General features: G+C 39.9%; 1 protein-coding gene across 3 annotated transcripts in view; it reads left to right on the top strand.

Annotated features, from left to right (window-relative positions):
* Positions 1 to 25,517, top strand: part of LOC139420814 (glucocorticoid receptor-like) — an 89,506-nt gene that overhangs the window by 46,465 nt on the left and 17,524 nt on the right. For 2 of the 3 annotated variants that reach the window (XM_071171108.1, XM_071171109.1), the window contains exons 3-4: positions 14,375 to 14,541; positions 19,985 to 20,011. In XM_071171108.1, coding sequence (XP_071027209.1) covers positions 14,375 to 14,541; positions 19,985 to 20,011 — 194 coding nt within the window. The remainder of the gene's footprint in view (positions 1 to 14,374; positions 14,542 to 19,984; positions 20,012 to 25,517) is intronic. The other variant, XM_071171110.1, reaches the window with a different exon arrangement.

The following is a 25,517-nucleotide window of genomic DNA, read 5'->3' as shown; positions in this document are numbered from 1 at the left end:
GTTCTATTTTGTTTCATCAGACCAGAGGACATTTCTCCAAAAGGTACTATCTTTGTCCCCATGTGCAGTTGTGAACCGTAGTCTGACTTTTTTATGGCTGTTTTGGAGCAGTGGCTTCTTCCTTGCTGAGCGGCCTTTCAGGACTCGTTTTACTGTGGATATAGATACTTTTGTACCTGTTTCCTCCAGCATCTTCACAAGGTCCTTTGCTGTTGTTCTCGGATTGATTTGCACTTTTCGCACCATAATTTGCAAATAAATTCATTAAAAATCCTACAATGTGATTTTTTTGGATTTTTTTTCTAATTTTGTCTGTCATAGTTGAAGTGTACCTATGATGAAAATTACAGGCCTCTCTCATCTTTTTAAGTGGGAGAACTTGCACAATTGGTGGCTGACTAAATACTTTTTTGCCCCACTGTACATCAAGAAACATAACAAGAAATGTGTGGACTGGTTGAAAAATACGTTTTAATGACTCCAACCTAAGTATATGTAAACCTCCGACTTCAACTGTATGTGGATTATTCTTTGACGACAAATTCCCAGGACAAAGAGAACTGCGACACGAACACTGATGTCTAAACCAGTGATGTAGTCGAGTCATTAAACCTAGTGTCCGAGTCCTTTATTCACAAGTCAAGAGTCCCTTGGAAAGAGAATCCTGCCCACTACGTGACATTAGATGTCTAAACCAATACCTAATTTTATACTGGCAAACAACAGTTAGCAGTTAGCTTAGGTCACCCTGTGCGGACACGGCTATTGGTGATGTCCTTATAGCGGTTTAATCAGCATCATTTAGGTCACACTTCCAGGGACTGGCACAGCTGTTTGCAGTTAATCACTGTTGGTAACCTTATCAAGGTCCTTGGCCCTGTCTGCATTTTACAGTTTTATATTGAAGTCACTGAGTTCACCTGAGTGAAAGCTAACATCCGTGAGATGCTCCTCTTCCCTCGGGCAGGGCCAAAGATCTTGATCAAACTCATGCTCCATTGCCCGTCCCATAGGAAATTAAAATTATAGGTTGCAACCTTTGTCTCTCCATATCTTTCTGCACTCCAGTAAACGGGCATTCCCTCTGCACCCTGCTACTAACTGTTATTTTGTTTTGAATCTTGGGTTTTCTCCATTGCCCCCCCCTAAATATTTATCTCTCTCCCTCATTCAATATTTTGCACTCAAGCCATGTATTGCTCTCGCCCTCTCTTAATATCTCGCTCTCCGCCCCTTTCCATCGGGCTCCCTGTTGTGAAAACTCAGAAGAAACCCATGCAACATCCCTTACTCCACTGTGCTGCTCTTTTCAGTGGAAATGCCCCGGCAACACCTTTTCACAGTTAAGTGTATGTGTGGAATGATACCTTTTAGTTTATTAGGATCCCCATTAGCTACTGCACATGCAACTACTCTTCCTGGGGTCCACATAAAACATTCAAATACATGAGAAAGTACAGAACCGTTATAGACAAGAACAACTTAAGATATTTCATTCAATTCAAAATAAAGTTGTTATATTCAAACCTCATTATGGGTTATTATGTGTAGATTGATGAGAGAAAAAAACAATTTGATCATTTTTAGAATAAGGCTGTAACATAACAAAATGTGGAAGAAGTCAAGGTGTCTGAATACTTTCCCCGAAGTCATTGTATATCTGTTTGAAGTTTTTGCAAGTGGTTACGCATTTTGAAACCAATGTTTCTTAGACTAGAAGTGAAGTATTAAATTTCTCCTCAACCATGAAATACTATCATGCATGTTGATGTTTAGTTCTGTCTTTTCAGTTAAGGGCAAGTTGTGCTGCTTTGTTTTGAGACAGCTGTGCTTGGTCTTTAGCTGCACCTGACCATATTACTGGACAGAAATCAAGATGGGACAAGATCAGAGCCTGAACAACTTGTACAGTTTATCTTTGTATCAAAACGCAGAACTTATTTTTAAAACAGACATTCCTCTCCCCATCTTCACACCAACTTTGTCAATAACTTTAACATGATTACTGACAATCCAATGTTACTCCTCGGAGTTCAGCTTTTTCAAGTTGTTCAATGGTCACACCCTTCATGCACAGCTTCACCTTAGGTTTAGGTCTAAGAGAATGCTTTGAACCAAATACAATGCTTTTGGTTTTTATATGTATTTAAGACCAGTTTATTGTTAATTATCCGTTCTGACACTGACTGTAACTCCTTGATAAGAGTCTGTGAGCTCACTGGCTGTAGGTTCTGATGTGTGCAGTAATCCGTCTACATAGTCATTTTAGCTTCTTTAAAGACAAGAGACAAATCATTTGTAAAATGAAAAGTTAACTGCCGAAGCCAACTGCCCTGAGGGATACCACACTGTACATATCTGATGTTAGAGAAGCTTCCGTTGAAGAACACTCTCTGGGTTCTATTGGATAAGTAACTCTCCAACCACGTAGTCATTTTTATTGTTGAAAAATAACATTGTATTTGTGTGAGATCCCATGAGGAAGTATTTTGTATAGGTTAATGATAGGCAGTGGCGAACGAGAGTAGACTTCACTAGGGCCTGTTACTGTTATTGAAATCAGGACGCATAATAAATTGCCTGGCTGGCCCTTGTCCTTATGGACTATGGGCTAAAGTTTGCTGCCCGCCCAACTAGGCTAGATAAATCAACCATTTGTAAAGAGTTTTTATTGACTTGCCCCGTGTTGTGTCATTATGTAACAGAGAAGCAGCTTGGTATTTTTAGGCTATAGACCTAATGCAGGTCTCCAAACTGCAACCATGTAATCGCATTTCGTGAACCTTTGACTTTGGCCATGGAAGTAAAAAAAATATGTATTGGATGCATTGGTTCTGCAAGTTAAAGATGGTCACCTTACTCAAAACGCCCTATTTTTTCAGAGGCTAAAACTATGATTTGGTGAACAGTAAAGTGCATTATCCTAATTGGAGATAAAACGGTATGAAAATGTCATGTCACGATTTATAGTAACAATTATCACAGTTATCAGTATTATTGCTGTATTGTTAAAATGTGCTGGACATTTTCAAAAAATACTGATATACACACACTGAAATCATTTCACCAAGTTTTATATTGAAAACCAACAAACAACAAATAAAATTAGCATTACTATGCACGTTTTGTATGCATAAACATTAAAATAATAGAATTAACATTAAAGATGGCACCATCTGGCCATGAGAGGTAAAAGTTTCCCTAGTGCAGGTTTAAATGAACACAACCACATAACCTAACAACACAAAATGATCAGCACTCACTTTATAGTGAGGCACGGCAACCTTCATCAGCCTCAGAACGCCAGGCTTCTCAACAATATGAAATGGCATCATGTCCTTTGCAATGTAATATGAAAGGGCTGCAGTGAGGTCTTGAGCATTTTTGGATGTTGGTGCATAAGCAGCCTGCCTTTTTAAATGCTTGCTGGAGTGTTTGTGTCACAACTGTAGATGAGGGACCAGTAGCATCACTGGGTTTGCCTGCTGCACGCCCACTCTGTAAACAAAGGAATAGCAAATGTATTATTATTATTATTATTACTATTATTCAGTCACTTGAGTATATGCAATGACCCCATGCACAATTTACATAAATACAAATGAGTCTTAAGAAGACAGTGATAGTAATTGCAATGAGCCCAACAATTGACATAAATACAAGAGTCGTGTATAGTGTTTCTCCTGTTGGAACACTTTTACAACCAAGTCGACGTCTGCAGGATTTTAAATGAACAAAATATGTTGGGTGGGTGACTAAATTCCATAACGTGTTATCGTGTGCAACGGGGGAATAGAGTCTGCAGACATACGACACACACATCAGCAGAACAACGAGTAGTGTTTTTACAAGAGTAGGTAACACTGAAAGCTTCAGTTTACATTATTGACAAGCTATTAGCAAGTTAGACAGACAAACCATGACATTTTCCCCCTTTCTGAAGTCCCCACATCATGCATTGAGCTAAAAGTTAACTTACCTTTCATTTGCTATAAAGTAATGACTCGAGATGTGAAGTGTTGCCCCCTTTTGCAGCGGGTTATTTATTTATTATTTAAAAAATATTTTTTGCATGTTCTGCAGACAGGGTGACTTTTCGATTTAAGTTTCCCTCAGCACTCCTGTAAAACCCAAAATACAACCACACTTCAGATTTAGTCCTCTTAAAAGGCTGAAAAATCCCCTGAATGTTGTCACTGCCTCCCGCCATGTTTTTACACAAAACAAAACCCACGTTGCATTCTGTGCCTGTGTCAGACTGTCGCTTACTTTTGTTGATGCTGGACAGTAATTACCCTGAGTTTTTCAAACCGTGGTAGTCCAACATGGTTTTAATGATAATTAAAATTTCAAACGGTAATACTAATCGTCGGGAATTTTACTGTGGTTTATCGTGAAACCGGTAACCGTTTCATCCCTAATCCTAATGATTCCTTTAATGAATGGGCTCCCGAGTGGCACAGCGGTCTAAGGCACTGCAAGAGGCATCACTACAGTACCAGGTTCGAATCCAGCCTGTACCACATCCGGCTGTGATTTTGAGTCCCATAGGGTTTGGCCGGGGTAGGCCGTCATTGTCAATAAGGATTTGTTCTTAACTTACTTGCCTAGTTAAATAAAGCAGTAAATAAAATACAAAATAAAACATGAAAGTGTGTGCCCTGCGCCTGTTTCGCTGTAGCCTGCTGCTGTGGTCAGTGAATCACTCGCTACCTTTCTGGGTAGGAAAGAAATGCTCCTGGAGAAGTTTTCTGATTGTAGAACAGTTCAAAATCCAAATGAGGGGAAAACGCCGCTATCATGCGTACCGCTATTGTAACAGTTGAATAGAGGTGGTTCTCTGTAGGTATACTTTTTATTTCTCAACTCTCATATTGAGCTCAATGGCAACTATTTTACCACCAGTATATTTGACATGGCTTTTAGATACAGAGCATAGGTCTAATTGGGCAGTAGGCAAAGTTGTTTAGGAGATTCACTTTTCTGTTATTAATACATGGCTACTAGCAGTGGGTATTATATTTAGATTTAGCTAATGCATTTTGAATTTCCACTTACTCAGGTGCTGAATTAACCCCAAATAAATTGATCGCTAAATCAAATAAAATTGTATTTGTGTAGATTAACAGTGAAATGCTTCCTTCCCAACAGTGCAGAGAAAAACATTAGTGTTAGTGGACATAAAGATCTAGGCAAATTCATCTCTATTGAACAAAATAATAATATTCTGGAGACATATTTTAACAGTAAAATAATATTTTAACACAAACACAAATTTAGTGTTTTCTTGGCTTTGGATTTGAAAAGCCTACCCTTTGCTGTTAAATGTCAAATGAATGCATACTGTTCTGTCCATTACCTGGGGGTTACACACAGAGGATTGAGGTCCTTAATATGACAGCATGTGCACAGTGTTTGCACTTTGTCATGGTTAAACATAGTCACACTGACCTACATAGCTGAGAGCTGCTTGCCTCCTCCCTCACATACTGTATTTGGAAAACATTGTCATGTCTCCTCCACTATTAGTCATAGAGACATGCTCTGAGGAGAGAAAAACAAAAGTGAGTAAGACAATGGAGGTGCTGTATCTCATTTTCCCTTTCGCTCTATCTCCCCCTCTGTTTTCTAAATGGCACTTACATATTTGGCTTTATTAAGTGTATGCTGACGGCTTTCCTTCACCACAAGACCAGATTGACCATTTGTTGGTGTCAAAATCAAATGTCATAGGCTGTGTTTACACAGGCAGACCAATTCTGAGCTTTGTTCACTTATTGGTCACATCAGATCTTTTTCAGAGCGAAAAACGATTAGAATATGGGCTGCCTGTTAAAAAAATTCAGAATGGCACAAATTCCCCGATATCAGGGTACTCATGTCAACGCAGCCGTATTGACCCATCCTCAGCCCCACGATATAGTGCCTTTGGAAAGTCTTCACACCCCTTGACTTTAACCACATTTTCTTGTTATAGCTTGAATTTAAAATTGATGAAATTGAGATTTTAAGTTTTTAGAAATTGATGAATGGATGAGAAGCTGAAACGTCTTTAGTCTAAGTATTCAACCACTTTGTTATGGGAAGCCTTAATGAGTTCAGGAGCAAACATTTGCATAACAAGTCACATAATAAGTGCATGGACTCGATCTGTGTGCAATAATAGAGTTTAACATGATTTTTGAGTGACTATCTCATCTCTGTACCCCACACATACAATTATCGGTAAAGTCCCCCAGTTGAGCTGTGAATTTCAGACACAGATCCAACCACAAAAACCAGAAAGGCTACCCATTAGTAGATGGGTAAAAAAATAAAAAACATACATTGAATGTCCCTTTTGAGCATGCTGCAGTTATTAATTACACTTTGGATGGTGTATCAATACACCCAGTCGCTACAAAGATACAGGCATCCTTCCTAACTTGCCAGAGAGGAAGGAACCACTCAGGGTATTTCATCATGAGGCCAATGGTGACTTTAATATTTGAGATTGTTCAAAGTAGCCACCCTTTGTCTTGGTGACAGCTTTGCACACTCTTGGCATTCTCTCAACCAGCTTCATGAGGTAGTCACCTGGAATGCATTTCAATTAACAGGTGTGCCTTGTTAAAAGTTAATTTGTGGAATTTCTTTCCTTAATGCGTTTGAGCCAATCAGTTGTGTTGTGACAAGGTAGTGGGGGTATACAGAAGATAGCCCTATTTGGTAGCAGACCACGTCCATATTATGGAAAGAACAGCTCAGATAAGCAAAGAGAACGACAGTCCATCATTACACGAAGGTAAGTCAGTCCGGAAAATTTCAAGAGCTTTGAATGTTTCTTTAAGTGCTGTAGCAAAAACCATCAAGCGCTATGTTGAAACTGGCTCTCATGAGGACCGCCACAGGAAAGGAAGGTGCAGAGTTACCTATTCTGCAGAGGATAAATTCATTACAGTTAACTGCACCTCAGATTGCAGCCCATATGAATGCTTCAGAGTTCAAGTAGCAGACACATCTCAACTTAATCTTTTCATAGGAGACTGCGTGAATCAGGCTTTCATGGTCGAATTGCTGCAAAGAAACCACTACTAAAGAACACCAATAAGAAGAAGACACTTGCTTTGGCCAAGAAACATGAGCAATGGACATTAGACCATTGAGATTTTTGGTTCCAACCGCCGTGATTTAGGTGAACAGATGATTTCCGCATGTGTGGTTCCCACCGTGAAGCATGGAGGAGGAGGTGTGAGGGGGTGCTTTGCTGGTGACACTGTGATTTATTTAGAATTCAAGGCACACTTAACCTGCCACAATCACTCGACCTCTACCAAATTGAGATGGTTTGGGATGAGTTGGACCAAAGAGTGAAGGAGAAGCAGCCAACAAGTGCTCAGCATATGTGGGATCTCCTTCAAGACTGTTGGCTATGGAATCCTGACCTGTTCACCGGACGTGCTACCTGTCCCAGACCTTTTATTTGACCAAGCTGGTCATTTATGAACATTTGAACATCTTCGCCATGCTCTGTTATAATCTCCACCCGGCACAGCCACCCCTCATAGCCTGGTTCCTCTCTAGGTTTCTTCCCAGGTTTTGGCCTTTCTAGGGAATTTTTTCCTAGCCAACGTGCTTGGGTTGGCTGGGTTTCTGTACAGCACTTTGACATATCAGCTGATGTACGAAGGGCTATATAAATACATTTGATTTGATTTTGGAAAAGCATTCTAGGTTAAGCTGGTTGAGAGAACGCCAAGAGTGTGCAAAGCTGTCATCATGGTAAAGGGTGGCTACATTGAAGAATCTAAAATGTATTTTGATTTGTTTAACAGTTTTTTGGTTACTACATGATTCCGTATGTGTTATTTAATTGTTTCAATGTTTTCACTATTATTCTACAATGTAGAAAATGTTACAAATAAAGAAAAACCCTTGAATGAGTAGGTGTGTCCAAACTTTTGACTGGTACGAAATATAAAGGAGAATTCTGTTTTCATTTAGAAAAATATTTAGAAAAATAAACATATTTTGACTTTGTCATTATGGGCTTTTGTTTGTAGATGGGTGAGGGGGAAAAATACATTTAATCTATTTTGAATTCCAGCTGCAGCACAATAATGTGGAATAAATCAAGGATTATGAATACTTTCTGAAGGCACTGTAAGTACTGTAGCACAACCTTTTAAGTATCACATTTTGCCTTGACTCTCTCCGTCTCCATCTCCCCCTTTTTCGCTATCTTCATCTCTCCCTCTCTGTTTTGGGTATGTTTTGTATTGCAAACTTTTGTGCTTATGCAGTTTAGTTTTTCGCTTAAACTAAGGGATGTTTATATCATGAGATTTTTATGTTTATTTTTAATGTAATAATGTATATTGCACTCTTTTCTTCTCTCCTATATGTCTTAAAATGGGCTACTCCTCTCCCCTGCGTTAGGCAGCAAGTAGTACAGTCTTAACTACAATGTAATAACAAATAATAGTTACACACAATTGGCAACTATTTTTAATCGTCAACACAACTAGTGATAAATCTTTTACAACTTGCTTTGAGTCAAACAAAAGCACAAAGTCTGGCCTGTGGTGTTTTCTGTCTCCGGTCACATACGATAAAGCAGAAGTTTCCATCGACCATGGCTAAAGCATTAATGTGCTAAATGGAAGGTAATCGCATAAGGGCAACAGGGAAATGGCGCTTTGTGCTCTGGAGCACGCGTCATCCGTCTGCTTTAGCACATAAGAGGTGTCAGGAGCAAATTTAATCTGGGGGAGCAAAGCAAGGTCCCCAGCACTGAAGACATGAACATCTTTTATCACTGGACGCAGGCAATAAACAGCTCCATTACAGGATACCCTCACTTAGGATGCATCCCAAATGGCACCATGTCCTATGGCACCTATGTCCTATGTAGTGCACTACTTTTAACCAGCGCACATAGGACTCACAAAATAGTGCACTATATAGGGAAGGGAATAGGGTTTCATTTGGGAAACGACCTAGGACTACTGTTACCTAACAGTCTCTGACTGAGGAAGGCCAGACATCCCTCACATTAGTATGTTCTGCAAAATATGAGTGTGCTTGAAAAGGAGACTGCTGTTGATCTACTGCAGGGGCAGAAGTGACAGATTGAAAAGGACCGGTATGCTCCCGGACGGTGCCCTTGGCATCCCTCCACATGCTGCATGCTTTCCTGGAGATATTTGTCCTCATGTTGATTCTCTAAAATGGGAGCAGGAGCCATTTTGTGAGCAGATTCTCCTGTTTCTGGCTCTTGGCCTGCCCTTTCATGCCTCACCTCTCTCTTCCCAGTCCATCTGGCAATCTTCACTTGCATTTTACCCCTCCTTGCTTTACTACTGTAAAATAGCTAGTCTCAAATAAGACATTCGATTGGGCTGTAGCACTTTAATTGATTCCCTGCTTAGCATTCTGGTACAAATATCTTTTAGGGTCTTGAAATATGTTGTTTACCCCTTGTGAAAAGGCCAATTAATCTAAAAGATGGAGCTGTTCCAGAGCTATTTTAGTTTCTCAATGAAAGTTCCGTCTTTCATTGGCAGTGTCAGTGGAAATTGTGGGTAATGAGAAACATGGCATGGGTGTAGGGCTGCGAATTGCCAGGGACCTAACGATACGTTAGTATCACGATACTTAGGTGTTGATTCGATATTGCGATTTGATGTTCCAAACATATTGCTCACTCTACACTGAGTATATAAAACATTAAGAATACCTGCTCCTTCCCTGACAGATTGATCAGGTGAATCCAGGTGAAAGTTATGATTTCATATTAATGTCACTTGTTAAATCCACATCAATCAGTGTAGATGAAGGGAAGGAGATGGGTTAAATAAGAATTTTTAAGCCTTGAGACATGGATTGTGCATGTGTGCCATTCAGAGGGTAAATGGGCAAGACATAAAATGTAAGGACCTTTGAACAGAGTATGGTGGTAGGTGCCAGGCGCAATGGTATGTGTCAAGAACTGCATCACTGCTGGGTTTTTCAAGCTCAACAGTTTCCTGTGTGTATCAAGAATGGTCCACCACCTAAAGGACATCTAGCCTACTTGACACAACTGTGGGAAGCATTGGCGTGTCAACATGGGCCAGCATCCCTGTGGAACGCTTTTCGAGTCCATGCCCCCTAAAATACTCAGTGGGTATGATGCAGAGAGACTAGAGAGAGCAAGAGAACACATTTATCAGTGAGGGAAATAAGTGCTAAAAACACGTGGGCTCTCTATTTGGAGAAGAAGCTGTAGGAGGAAAGTTTGTGCGTAGGTACAGCCGACTAGTGCTAGCCAATATTACCTACCTTTAAAAAAATATATGTATGTATATATATATATATGTATATATGTATATATATCTGTATGTATGTATGTATGTATGTATGTATGTATGTATGTATACATATATATATATATAATATATATATATATATATATATATATATATACACATATATATACACATGTGTGTGTATATATATATATATATATATATATATATATATATATATATATATATATATATATATATATATATATATACACATGTGTATATATATATTATATGTGTGTGTGTATGTATATATATATATATATATATATACACGTGTATATATATATATATACACACACACATATAATATATATATACACATGTGTATATATATATACACATGTGTATATATATATTATATGTGTGTGTGTATATATGTATATACAGTGCCTTGCGAAAGTATTCGGCCCCCTTGAACTTTGCCACCTTTTGCCACATTTCAGGCTTCAAACATAAATATATAAAACTGTATTTTTTTGTGAAGAATCAACAACAAGTGGGACACAATCATGAAGTGGAACGACATTTATTGGGTATTTAAAACTTTTTTAACAAATCAAAAACTGAAAAATTGGGCGTGCAAAATTATTCAGCCCCTTTACTTTCAGTGCAGCAAACTCTCTCCAGAAGTTCAGTGAGGATCTCTGAATGATCCAATGTTGACCTAAATGACTAATGATGATAAATACAATCCACCTGTGTGTAATCAAGTCTCCGTATGAATGCACCTGCACTGTGATAGTCTCAGAGGTCCGTTAAAAGCGCAGAGAGCATCATGAAGAACAAGGAACACACCAGGCAGGTCCGAGATACTGTTGTGAAGAAGTTTAAAGCCGGATTTGGATACAAAAATATTTCCCAAGCTTTAAACATCCCAAGGAGCACTGTGCAAGCGATAATATTGAAATGGAAGGAGTATCAGACCACTGCAAATCTACCAAGACCTGGCCGTCCCTCTAAACTTTCAGCTCATACAAGGAGAAGACTGATCAGAGATGCAGCCAAGAGGCCCATGATCACTCTGGATGAACTGCAGAGATCTACAGCTGAGGTGGGAGACTCTGTCCATAGGACAACAATCAGTCGTATATTGCACAAATCTGGCCTTTATGGAAGAGTGGCAAGAAGAAAGCCATTTCTTAAAGATATCCATAAAAAGTGTTGTTTAAAGTTTGCCACAAGCCACCTGGGAGACACACCAAACATGTGGAAGAAGGTGCTCTGGTCAGATGAAACCAAAATTGAACTTTTTGGCAACAATGCAAAACGTTATGTTTGGCGTAAAAGCAACACAGCTGAACACACCATCCCCACTGTCAAACATGGTGGTGGCAGAATCATGGTTTGGGCCTGCTTTTCTTCAGCAGGGACAGGGAAGATGGTTAAAATTGAAGGGAAGATGGATGGAGCCAAGTACAGGACCATTCTGGAAGAAAACCTGATGGAGTCTGCAAAAGACCTGAGACTGGGACGGAGATTTGTCTTCCAACAAGACAATGATCCAAAACATAAAGCAAAATCTACAATGGAATGGTTCAAAAATAAACATATCCAGGTGTTAGAATGGCCAAGTCAAAGTCCAGACCTGAATCCAATCGAGAATCTGTGGAAAGAACTGAAAACTGCTGTTCACAAATGCTCTCCATCCAACCTCACTGAGCTCGAGCTGTTTTGAATACTTTCGCAAGGCACTGTGTGTATATATATATATATATATATATCGTTTTCACAAATCGATACTTGGAGTTAAATATCAATAAAATATTGTCCGAAAATAATATTGTGATTATGTAACTATCGCCCCCCCCCCCCCACACTACATAGATGCTTTGATATTAACCCTTTATTAGTTAACGGGCAAAGTCACACACACCACGTTCAACCCTGGAGGAAGTTGAAGTGCTTTCTATAGTCTGTCGCTGTTGGTCACTATTCTTTACCAGTTTTCAAATTCAGCTTCAGGCAGAAACACCTCTGAAATGGGTTGATATGGTGATTCTGTAGGCTAGATTTAGTTTTTAGTCCCTATCTTTACAATAGCCTAGTAGACCAATGGCCGTTAATGTTGTGTTAAAAATCCCCACTCAGCTCAGTCTGGCTTCATGAATGCATCACATGAGTTCGCAGACAAGGGAAGCTTTATAATGCTCAGAAGGTTCCTCTCCAGTGACCAAAGGCCCCTTTAATTCAGAGGGCAGTGCAACACAGAGATATGTATGTGTCTGGCTGTCTTTGAGTAGATGAATCGGATTATCCCATGATTTGACTGACCTCCTTTATACTCGCTGCTTGTAGTGGGACGGGATTGGCAGGGAAGAGCTCTGTTGAAAAACCCTTGTTTTCAGCCTGTTGTATTATGGATCTTTTTTCCAGACCCCTGGGTGCAGTGAAATACAGTGGGATCCGAAATGAAAATGTTTATAAAGATTTGAGGCATAACCGTGTTCAAATTTGACCCCTACCTTTTTTGAGAAAAATAAATGTTGTTAAAATGTCTTTCTCTGTGCAATTGTGTTAGTAAAAAATAATATAGTTTCCCAATATTTTGGAGCAAGCAATGTAGCTCAGTATTTGAAGGCTGAGTAGAGAAATGAATGCAATTGAAAGAACCAGAATTTTTTTACTTTTCTACTTTTATTTTTTGTCAGCTTCATGTATTTTGACTTTATAGCCTTATAGCCTATAGCCTGAAAGTTATAGCCTTATTGCTGTATTGGCCTACGAGTTCCTGAAAAACTGCCAGACTCCCAAACCTGTTCACTCTACTACCTTTCACTCTGCTACCGGAGCATCGTCCCTCTTACCAACAGGCTCTGAATGCACTGTATACACCCACACTACACTGTCACGCCCACACAAAACCATCACACATTCACAAAGGCATGTGCGAGTGTACACACACACACACACACACACACACACACACACACACACACACACACACACACACACACACACCGACACAACACACACACCGACACAACACAAACACACATACGTACACACACACACACTTTTGCACTCATCATTTGCTGCTACTACTCTGTTCTTTATTTGACTTGTATTATTATCTATCTAAATGCCTAGTCACTTTAGCCTGCCTTTATGTAGATATCTACCTCAAATATCTTGTACCTCTGCATATTGAGCCCTGTATATAGCTCCATTCTTGTGTATTTTAATGTATTCCTCTTGTCAGTTACAATTAAATTATTTGTTATTTTTAAATACTGCATTGTTGGGAAAGGTTCATAAGCAAGCATTTCACTGTAAAATCTACACTAGTTGTAAAAAATGATTGGATTTGTTTTTGCAGAGACATTCAATAATCTCTCAGAAGTTACCTAAAAGTTATCCTGCACGGATCTGTTTTTTGGAGCTGCACCCGCCCCTCACCGACCAAACTGATAATTAACTGAATTATTGTAAACAAATACCTGTTTGCATTTTTGCAGGCTGTGTATCCATCTACCAGGTTGTTGTCATCCTTGTCCACAATGACTCCAAACTGTTATGTTCGCCATTATCGCATGAGCTAGGAGTCAGGGAAAACAAACTTGGCGACATATTGTCACGTTGCAGAGGAGAACAAAGCTCTTCCATGTGCAGCAACAAATTATGAATGTTCCAGCACCACACAAATAGGCTACTAATGGACAGTTCCCTGCTCCACTCTCTCGCTGTGTGGCTGGTAGCCTAGGGTAGGTCTGCCTCACCGCTCACATAGCCTAATGGAATTTCCAACACAATTCAACATAAGAAGCTCCTGACTAAAAAAATATGTTGTGAAACGTTTTGACCGGCAACATAATTGTTCTGAACAGCAATAATGTTTTCATACCACCCGACAGATGATTTTTTGGGGAGGTTCAACTGCGGTGAACTGACCCGAGGCAAGACTCTAGCCTTAAGCTGTCTGGATCAGAGCTATATTAATCTGTGATAAAAGCAAAATAAATGCTGTTGAAAAATGTATAATAACATTTTGAATTGATGTGATATCATTGTAAATAAGAATCTGTGTTGTATTTGTTGTGTTACAGTCCAACGGCCAGACCCGAGGCCAGCAGCTCCACATCTTCAGCCCCTGCCAAGCACAGCGGTCCAACCCATAAGATCTGCCTGGTGTGTTCTGACGAGGCTTCTGGCTGCCACTATGGAGTCCTCACCTGCGGAAGCTGCAAGGTCTTCTTCAAGAGGGCCGTTGAAGGTTGGTGACATAATAAACACTCACGCACACAACTCCATTCATGCACAGTCCTACCCTTCGTTGACCTACTATAGTAGAACATACATAAAGGCGAATCTATCGTGGTGATATGTACATTGAGTTCTGCAGTAGTACACTTATATATCCTTTCGTTGACACAACATGTGGACACTCTAAGTGTTTTCCTTACCTATAGGATAGCCTAGATACTAGAACAAAAGCATACCACTTGGTTCTTTATTCAAAATTCATTTGTGTATAATATTTTATTGAACAAATGCTCTTACATTTTTTTAAGATTAGGAGGAGAAACTTTTTAGGTTCACACAATAATCAGAAAAGGTTGCCTTTTAGTATTACACCAGCTAGGGGTAGGCAAGTGTCTCATGGTGTTCCATAAGGCTGTGGTGTCTGTGTTGCTATTTTTGTGTCCAACCCATAATGTTCATATATTGTGCATTCGGAAAGTATTCAAACCTGATTGAGGGATTCGGTTAAATGCGGATGACACATTTCAGTTGGATGCATTCATTTGTCCAACTGACTAGGTATCCCCCTTTCCCTTCCGTTGACCTTTTCCAAATTTAGTTACATTACAGCCTTATTCTAAAATGGATTCAATTGTTTTTTTCCTCATCAATCTTCAAACAATACCGCATAATGACAAAGCAAAAACAGTTTGTAGAAATGTTAGCTAATTTATTAATAATGTCAAACTGAAATACCTTATTTACTTAAGTATTCAGTCCCTTTGCTATGAGACTCGAAATTGAGCTCCGGTGCATCCTGTTTCCATTGATCATCCTTGAAATATTCCTACAACTGGATTGGAGTCCACCTGTGGTAAATTAAATTGATCTCAGTGCCAGAGGCGTCACTGCAGTCCCTGGTTCGAATCCAGGCTGCATCGCATCCGGCCGTGATTTGGAGTCCAATAGGGCGGTGCACAATTGTACCAGGTTTGGCTGGGGTAGGCCTTCATTGTAAATAAGAATTTGTTCATAACTGACTTGCCTAGTTAAATAAAGGTTAAATACAATGAGGTCAAAGGAATTGTCCGTAGAGCTCCGGGACATGATTGTGTCATGGCATAGATCTGGGGAAGGGTACCAAAAAATGTCTGCAGCATTGAAGGTCCCCAAGAACACAGTGGCTTCCATCATTCTTAAATGGAAGAAGTTTGGAACCACAAAGACTCTTCCTAGAGTTGGGGAAGTTAGGGTTAGGGAAGTGATCAAGAACCCGATGGTCACTTTGACAGAGCGCCAGCGTTCCTCTGTGGAGATGGGAGAAACTTCCAGAAGGACAACCATCTCTGCAGCACTCCACCAGTCAGACCTTTTATAGTAGAGTGGCCAGACGGAAGTCACTCCTCAGGAAAAGTAAAATGACCAGCCTGCTTGGAGTTTGCCAAAAGGTACCTAAAAGACTCTCAGACCATGAGAAACAAGATTCTCTGGTCTGATGAAACCAAGATTGAACCTGAATGCCAAGCGTCACGTCTGGAGGAAACCTGGAACCATCCCTACAGTGAAGCATGGTGGTGGCAGCATATTGCTGTAGTGGTGTTTTTCAGTTGCAGGGACTGGGAGACTAGTCAGGATTGAGCGGAAATATGAACAGAGCAAAGTAGAGAGATCCTTGATGAAAACGTGCTCCTGCGCGCTCAGGACCTCAGTCTGGGGCAAAGTTCACCTTCCAACAGGACAACAACCCTAAGCACACATCCAAGACAACGCAAGATTGGCTTCGGGACAATTCTCTGGATGTCCTTAAGTGGCCCAGCCAGAGCCTGTACTTGAACCCCATCTAACATCTCTGGAGAGACTTGAAAATAGCTGTGCAGCAACGCTCCCCATCCAACCTGACAGAGCTTGAGAGGATATGCAGAGAAGAATGGGAGAAACTCTCCAAATACTGGTGTGCCAAGCTTGTAGTGTCATACCCAAGAAGACTCAAGGCTGTAATTGCTGACAAACTGGCTTCAACAAAGTACTGAGTAAAGGGTTTGAATACTTAAATAAATGTGATATTTCTTCTTTTTTATACATTTGCAAAAATGTCATTATGGGGTATTGTGTGTAGATTGATGAGAATTATATATATATTTTTAATAAGGCAGTAACATAACAAAGTGGTAAAAGTCAAGGGGTCTGAATTCTTTCTGAATGCACTGTATGCAACACTAGAATGGATTGTTTGCGTCCTGTACCTCAGAACAGCCTGTCCAAACTACTGTTGGTCATTAGAATTACATGATCTGCTTACTTGTTCCATATGCGAGAGATGCTGTGGCGTTGTGTGTCTTGCTTTACATCTTCAAGGGGTTATCTTGACATGATCTTGAGTTTGTATTTTGCATAATTACTGTTTTAGGGAAAAAAAGGTATTTACATTAGTTTAATCTTTACATTAGTTTAAAAGGGCTATAGGAGTGAGTGAAGTGTGGCTGTTGCGGCACAAGGAGCTAGATGATAAGGACGTGTGCTTTGCAGGAGGTGAACACACACAATGCTGCTCCCTCGCTGTGTTTTTTTTGTTTATATAGCTTAGGCACTTCCTGCCAAACTAAGCATTTCCCCTCAAGGAAGTTGCCTTGTCATTCAGACCAGTGTCTGGAGTTAGTTGGACTCTTACATGCTGACCACACCGCTCGCTTTGCGCGCGTTCGCGTTCCTACACATACACGTTATTCAATCATTGCACCCACGCTGCTCACGTGCGTCAACAAGCGTCTGCGTAGCCACGCGCTAAAATAGAACTTGGTTCTATTTGTGACTTTTACGTGCTGCAAGTCCCGCCTCTCCCATCTCCACATTGGTTTTTAGGAGCATATACCCATGGGCCATCTCCTCATTGGTTTTTAGGAACATAAACCCACGTGGATGATTGAAAAATGAACTGAGGTCCACATTCCAGTCCAGTTGTTAGTGGTAATGCACCTTCAAGTTGGTTGACAACTGCCATATAAAGTCCGAAGAAGAAGCCTGAAGGAGGAGCGATTACTACAAAACTAACTTTTGTCCTTTTATCTGTGGATTAATTGTCAGAATAGAGGACCTTGTGCATTTCAGGTAAAATAAAAACCCAATGTTATATTCCAGGACAAATTAGCTAGCAACAGCAAGCTAGCTAGCTAAATTGCAATAAATGTTTAATGCTTTTCAACCTGTCCCAATTGAATATAGTTGGTTTAGAGTTTGTTTTGATATTTCAACATTTGTGTCCTGATCGCGGCTGGTGTGGGTGTACAAAATCACAATGTGCGCGAGCGGTCTGGTCAGCATGTTAGGCTATGGGACATGTCTAGTCAATCCTTGTTTTTATAGTAGTCTGAAAAAATTCATTGGCTATTTTCTTAGCCATCGCTATCTACTAAAAAATTCTAACCACTGAACAATTTGATTAACGGTTAAGGGGTAATCGAGTGAAACTGTAAATATGTGTGTTTGACTTGTATCCTACTGTATAACAGTTTATTTTACTTTTTAATGTACCGTAATTTCCGGACTATAAACCGCTACTTTATTCCCACGCTTTGAACCTCGCGGTTTATACAATGATGCGGCTAATTTATGGATTTTTCCCGCTTTCACAGATTCATGCCGCCAAAAAACTGAGCACCGTCACATAATGTGACGTAAATCGAGCGCGCTCAAACTTCCCATCATTCTGATTACGGTAGTAATTTTGTCACCCTCATCATGGCAAGGACACGGAGAAATGCATATGATGCAGCTTTCAAGTTGAAGGCGATCGATCTGACTGTTGGAAAAGGAGCTTGGCCTTAATGAGTCGATGATAAGACGTTGGAAACAGCAGCGTGAGGAACTGACTCAGTGCAAAAAGACAACAAAAGCTTTCAGAGGGAAGAAAAGCAGATGTCCCAAAGTATTTGCAGCCACTCGACATCAGTGTAAATCGTGCATTTAAGGTGGCGCTCCTTGTTCAGTGGGAGGCTTGGATGACAAGTGGGGAGAAATCCTTCACTAAAACGGGCCTGCTTTCGTAGAGCAACTTATGGTCAAGTCTGCCAGTGGGTCCTGACAGCGTGGAGCATTGTCAAAAAATCCACTATCATCAACGGGTTTCGAAAGGCTGGACTGCTGCGTGTTGAAGGGGCAGCATGAGCTCAGCGGGGAATTTGCCTCCGGATGAAAGTGACGAGAGCAACAATGAAAACGATCCAACATCGGATGAAGCAATTCTGAGGCTATTCAACTCCGACACCGAAGGAGATGACTTCAGTGGTTTCAGTGCACAGGAGGAGGAAGATAGTGACCACTGACTTTCTTGGTAGGCTACTGTTTAATTTTTGTTACAAGCCGTGGATCGTTAAAGCCTATTTATTTTTGTTACAACCCGTGTTTCGTTTAAAGGCTGTGTAAAGTTCATTTGTTTCAATGTACCGGTAGGCACCTGCGACTTATAGACATGTGCGGCTTATTTATGTACAAAATACATATTTATAAAATAATTCAGTGGGTGCGGTTTATATTCAGGTGCGCTTAATAGTCCAGAAATTACGGTATCTTAAAGTTGCAATATGCATATATCGCTCTGCCATTTCGTGGTTGCTAAAATTCTAATAGTTTGCCTAAATTCAGTTTGTGACAAAACAAGCAAGTATGGTGCAAGTGTGGAAAGTCATTGTACCATGAAAACCACATAAATAATTTTTTAATAACCAAAAATGTATTTGTTAGCCATCGCTCTCTACTAAAAAAGAGGCTGGTGTACAAATCCAAAAGTAAAAGACACAAAAACGAAACTTAAGAACGGGAAGCATAGAAATGGCGCACACAGAACCGATCTACCGCTGCTTAGTGACAGATCTATAACTAACATTTCTGTGAATTTGATCAGGTCGCTCAGAAAGTTACATATTGCCTCTTTAACGTAGCCTACATTGTTATTCCAAGCACACTACCACAGTCACTACCAATGTACCAGTCACTACAATCCCTTTTGAAGTCCATTGAACTGTTCTGAATATTTGAAGTGGGCAGCAATGCTATTGTTACCCCTATTGTCATTGTTCATGGCCATCTGAATATTTGTATTTATGTTACTGTAGGTGTATTTACACTATAGTTTAACAACCATTTCATTCCCATGAAAGTGCATACGTGAGTGTGTTAATTGTATTCAAAATAATTGAAATGACTATCCATTTGTCAAATTAAAACCTTGAGTTTAAATATAAATATCAGATAGTGAAATTCAATATTTGAGCATGATTTTTTTTATTTCAAGTATAATCTCAACATATTGTATACATTATTCAATTTAACGTTTACTGGTGTAAATGACCAAGTGAAAAATATATTTACCATTTGTAAAAATGCATTTGTAATACTTAGGTGTACTTTAAGCAATAAGATGTTATATCTGTTATTTGTCTTTCTTCCCCCATTCTATGGTTGATGTCGCTATGGTGAAGGATGGAGAGCACGACAAAACACAGATGGTAAATAAAACCCACCTTTAATAATGCTTCTACTTTATTAATGTCCCTCGATCACTGTACTGGAAATTTGATTTGACCTGATATGCAATATTAAACACCAACAGTCTCTCCTGTGCCCTCCTTTGCATGAATTTGTGATTTGATCATTCATCATCTAATTTGGCTTTAAATCCTGTTTTAATTCCTGCTTGGAATGTGGGTCTATTATCACTTCACTAGGAGACTTAATTAAGAACTGTATTTATGCACAAAACCCAATAGCGTTATAACTGCAATGATTCTAATGATTTTTGTGCACTTGATCAAGTTGTCATCCTAAATTTAAAAATTGCACTTCACATTATTTGCTTTTACTGGATAATGTCTTTGTGAATGTGTTAGTAGCAACGGTCATCAAAATTGTTAAAAGGTTTTTAGAAACATTTGTAATAAATGCAACAGTTGGACAATGGATTACTTTTTATAATCCATCAGCTATTAACAAAATTATAGCACATAAAACATTTGCCTGGCTATCTACTCCGATTTCAGAGCACTCTCGCCTGAGTGTGCCAGATCGCAGAATAACTGACGGATTTACGAACACTCAGCAACCCATTGAATATGGCCGGTGTCAGTAAACATCGGCAAAAAAAGTGTGAATAAATTGTTGCCAGTAACATATTTGCAGTCATCAATGCTCTGGATAACATAAAAACAGCCTTACCAGCTCTGCTAGGGTGAGTGAGCTGTTCTCTCATATGTCTGGAAGTACTGTAGCTAGACAATGTTAGCCAGTTAGCTTGGGAGCTTGACTGCTGTTGTTAGGTCAGAAGGCTCGGATCAACCCTACTCCACGGCCAGAGCGTCCAGTATGAACGCTCCGAGAGCGAAACGCTCTGAAACGCTCTGAATTTTACGAACGCCCAGGTTGCACTCTGGCACTCCAGATTGAATTTACAAATGCACCCGTAGTATAAACCAGCCTTTAGACTTTGGTTGTTTAGTACATGGCCTCACATGTGAATGCTTATAGAGATGGGTGGGGCTAAGGCTTAAGAGGGTTTGAACAATGCTAAACGGGTATAGACAAAGAGCTAGGTTTACAGTGGGTTTACCAAAACATTAATGGGCCATTTTCTCAAAAGTGAGGTTACAGGCTTATCAACTTTCAAAGCAGAAATACTTTCCCATTGTTCCTCAACTGTAGTGTATGATATACAATTTTCTAGCTGCTCTGAGTCACTGCTTTTATCCAATGTAAAAAGAAAAACACAATCTCAAATTTTGCCACAGGTCTGCATCCACAGAACAGGGGTGCATCCACCAAACACTTGCTCTGTCTAACCTACATGCACTCACCTGCGCTGTCTAGACTGCCTCATTAATGACTGTTGTTGTTACATTCTCTTGTATAATTCAACAAGTGTGTCAATAGCAGGATACCCTCTAATTAAAAATTAACACGCTTGGCTATAGAGTACACCTATCTAAACATACTTTACATTGTTTGCGAAACCAGACATACAGTGCATTCGGAAAGTATTTGGACCCGTTGACTTAATACACATTTTGTTGCGTTACAGTCTTATTCTAAAATTGATTCAATTGTTAATTTTCCTCATCAATCTACACACAGTACCCCATAATGACGTATCAAAAACAACTTTTTTGACATTTTTGCAAATGTATTAAAAACAAAAAACTATCACATTTACTTAATTATTCAGACCCTTTACTCATTACTTTGATGAAGTACCTTTGGCAGCGATTAGACCCTCGAGTCTTCTTGGGTATGATACCAAAAGCTTGGCACACCTGCATTTGTGGAGTTTCTCCCATTCTTCTCTGCAGATCCTCTCAAGCTCTGTCAGAACGGATGGGGAGCGTTGCTGCACAGCTATTTTCAGGTCTCTCCAGACCTCTCCATGTTAGAAGGGGTTCAAGTCCTGGCTTTGGCTGGGCAACTCAAGGACATTCAGAGACTTGTCCCGAAGCCAATCCTGCGTTGTCTTGGCTGTGTGCTTAAGGTCGTTGTCCTGTTGGAAGGTGAACCTTCACCCCAGTCCTGAGCGCTCTCTGGTAGGTTTTCATCAAGGATCTCTCTGTACTTTGCTCTGTTCATCTTTCCCTTAATCCTGCCTAGTCTACCAGTCCCTACCGCTGAAAAACATCCCCGCGGCATTATGCTGCCACAACCATGCTTCACTGTAGGAATGGTGCCAGGTTTCCTCCAGACGTGACGCTTGGCATTCAGGCCAAAGAGTTTAATCTTGGTTTCATCAGACCAGAGAATCTTGTTTATCATGGTCTGAGTCCTTTAGGTGCCTTTTGGAAAACTCCAAGTGGGCTGTCATGAGGAGTGGCTTCTGTCTGGCCACTCTACCATAAAGGCCTGGTTTGGTTGAGTGCTGCAGAGATAGTTGTCCTTTTGGAAGGTTCTCCCATCTCCCCGGAGAAACTCTGGAGCTCTGTCAGAGTGACTATCGGGTTATTGGTCACATCCCTGACTAAGGCCCTTCTCCCCCGATTGCTCAGTTTGGCCAGGCGGGCAGCTCTAGGAACTGTCTTGGTCTTTCCAAACTTCTTCCATTTAAAAATGATGGGGGCCACTGTGTTCTTGGGGACCTTCAATGCTGTAGACATTTCTTTGGTACCCTTCCCCAGATCTGTGCCTTGACACAATCCAGTCTCTGTGCTCTACGGACAATTCCTTTGACCAAATGGCTTGGTTTTTGCTGTGACATGCACTGTCAACTTTATCTAGACAGGTGTGTGCCCTTCCAAATCATGTCCAATCAATTGAATTTACCACAGGTGGACTCAAACCAAGTTGTAGAAACATCAAGGATGATCAATGGAAACAGGATGGACCTGAGCTCAATTTCGAGGCTCATAGCAAATGGTCTGAAGACTTATGTAAATAAGGTATTTCTGTTTTTATTTGTATAAATTAGAAAACATTTCTAGAAACCAGTTTTTTTGTGTAGGTTGATGAGGATTTTTATTTTTTATTTAATATATTTTAGAATAAGGCTGTCAGGTAAGAAAATGTGGGAAAAGTTGAGGGGTCTGAATACTTTACGAATGCACTGTATCACTATAATTCGAGTGTCCATTTTCAGAAGTTGTTTTCATTTCCACGCATCTAATTTGTAAACATTTCAACTGTATTAAATTATTACTTTTTTCAGTTCCACAAAAAATTAACAACCATCAAAATAAGGTTGTTTTTCTGACCTTTCTTGTGATGTAAGTGTGTTATTAGTGACAATACAATATATATATTTTTAAGGTCAATCATACCAACAAGTGCCTTCAGAAAGTATTCTTACCCCTTGACTTATTCCACATTTTTTTGTGACAGCCTGAATTTAAAATGTATTAAATATTATTTTTTCACACCCATCTACACACAATACCCCATAATGACAAATCAAAAACATGTTTTTAGAAATGTTAGCACATTTATTGAAATACAGAAGTACATTTATGTAAGTATTCACACCCCTGAGTCAATACATGTTAGAATCACCTTTGGCAGTGATTACAGCTGTGAGTCTCTAAGCTTTGCACACCTGGATTTTACAATATTTGCATTATTTTTTTAGTTCTTCAAGCTATGTCAAGTTGGTTGTTGATCATTGCTAGATAGCCAAGCCTTGCCATAGATTTTCAAGACAATGGTCAAAATGGTAACTAGGCCTCTCAGGAACATCCAGTGGCATCTTGGTAATCAACTACAGTGTATATTTGGCCTTGTGTTTAGGTGATTTACCTGCTGAAGATTAATTTATTTCCCCGTGTCTGTTGGAAAACAGACTGAACCAGGTTTTCCTCTAGGATTTTGCCTGTGCTTAGCTCTATTCTATACCATCTTAAACTTGCTTTGAATAAAAATGGCAGATCTATACCTCACTTTCTATGTGAATTTGGTCAGTTCTCCCAAAATATTACATATTGCAGCTTTAGTCACCATTGGCCTCATGGTGAAATCCCTGAGCGGTTTCCTTCCTCTCCGGCAAATTAGTTTGTAAGGACGCATGTATATTTGTAGTGACTGCGTGTAAAGTGTAATTAATAACACCATGCTCAAAGGGATATTCCATGTCTTTCTTTTTTTTTACCCATCTACCAATAGGTTCCCTTTGCTAGTCACTAAAAAACCTCCCTGGTCTTTGTGGTTTAATCTGTGCTTAAAATTCACTGCTCGACTGAGAATTGTATGTGTGATGTATGGTAGCAAGATTATGTTATAATACTTTAATTGCATCATGGTTGTTTTATTCAACATAATAGAGTATTCTTAACTATTGTGTGTGTGTGTGTGTGTTCTACTGAGGATGGGCCTCTGGGATATAACACTGACAGGAGATTTGCCATGTCTTTGGGTGATAAAACCTAAAGAGCATTCCAGAGCATGAGTTAATGTTTCTGTTCTATACCGTACCAGGGAGAGATGGCTCCAGTTTGGAGTCGGAGGGACAGACACTGGTCTCTATACAATGAAAACTGTTGACACAGCAGATACTGTCTGCTATGTATAATAGGTATCTTTCATACAAATCTTAACCTTGTGACCCATTCTATATATCTGTTGTTCATGTAGGTTGAAAGAGGTGTAATCTTGGCTATAATAGACCGTTGTACTTTTGTCTCGCCGCTCTCAACGGATCATCTGAAATGGTGATTCGTCGACCAGCCATCGCTATTGCAAAGCTCTCACTATTAAAGATTTAGTTTAAGTATAACTCTTATGTGACTTCTTAAGAAATGTTTGACTCGTGAACTTATTTAGGCTTGCCATAACAAAGGGGTTGAAAACATATTGACTCATTTCAGCCTTTAATTTTTATTAATTAGTACAAAATTGGAAAAACATAATTCAACGTTGACGTTATGGGGGTTTAATCCTTTTTAAATTCAGGCTTTAACACAACAAAATGTGGAAAGAGTCGAGGGGTGTGAATACTTTCTGACGGTAAAACATAGCATGATATTGTGTATAAACGCACCCCTGGGATTCTCGCAGCCGCTCTCTTACTAACAGGACACCCAAGTAATGTTTGGATGGCAATTGCTTCCAACAAGAGTTCCCGTCCCTCTTCCATCTCCCACTATTTCCATTCATCCTGATCATGTTCTTAGTAGGACTGGAGGTAGCCTGGCAAACAGGGCTAGCCTCTCACCTCCAGCCAAGTCCTCTTCACTAGCCTATAGTATGACGAAGGGATTAGAGAGCGGATGCTTCTGGGATTCAGCTGGCACTGTTTGTTTAGTTTATGGGTGGATTGTTTGCACTGCTGTTTGCAATGGCTGCTGTTCCCATGGCTGCCGTTGTCACTAGTTACCACAGCCACAAATGGCTTAACCCCGCCTATTTCTCTTCTTAAAAGTAGACTCTGCAAAATGACGTTGCCACGGGCAGCACCGGAGATATTGAGAAGAGCGAGATTCAACACTTCGCTCTCACAAAGTCACACACAGTGTCTACGCATGTACACAGGTTCGCTTCACGCTATTCACG

This window comes from Oncorhynchus clarkii, chromosome 12 (genome assembly GCF_045791955.1).
Source record: "Oncorhynchus clarkii lewisi isolate Uvic-CL-2024 chromosome 12, UVic_Ocla_1.0, whole genome shotgun sequence".
Lineage (NCBI taxonomy): Eukaryota > Metazoa > Chordata > Actinopteri > Salmoniformes > Salmonidae > Oncorhynchus > Oncorhynchus clarkii.
This window is presented reverse-complemented; position numbering and strand designations above follow the sequence as displayed.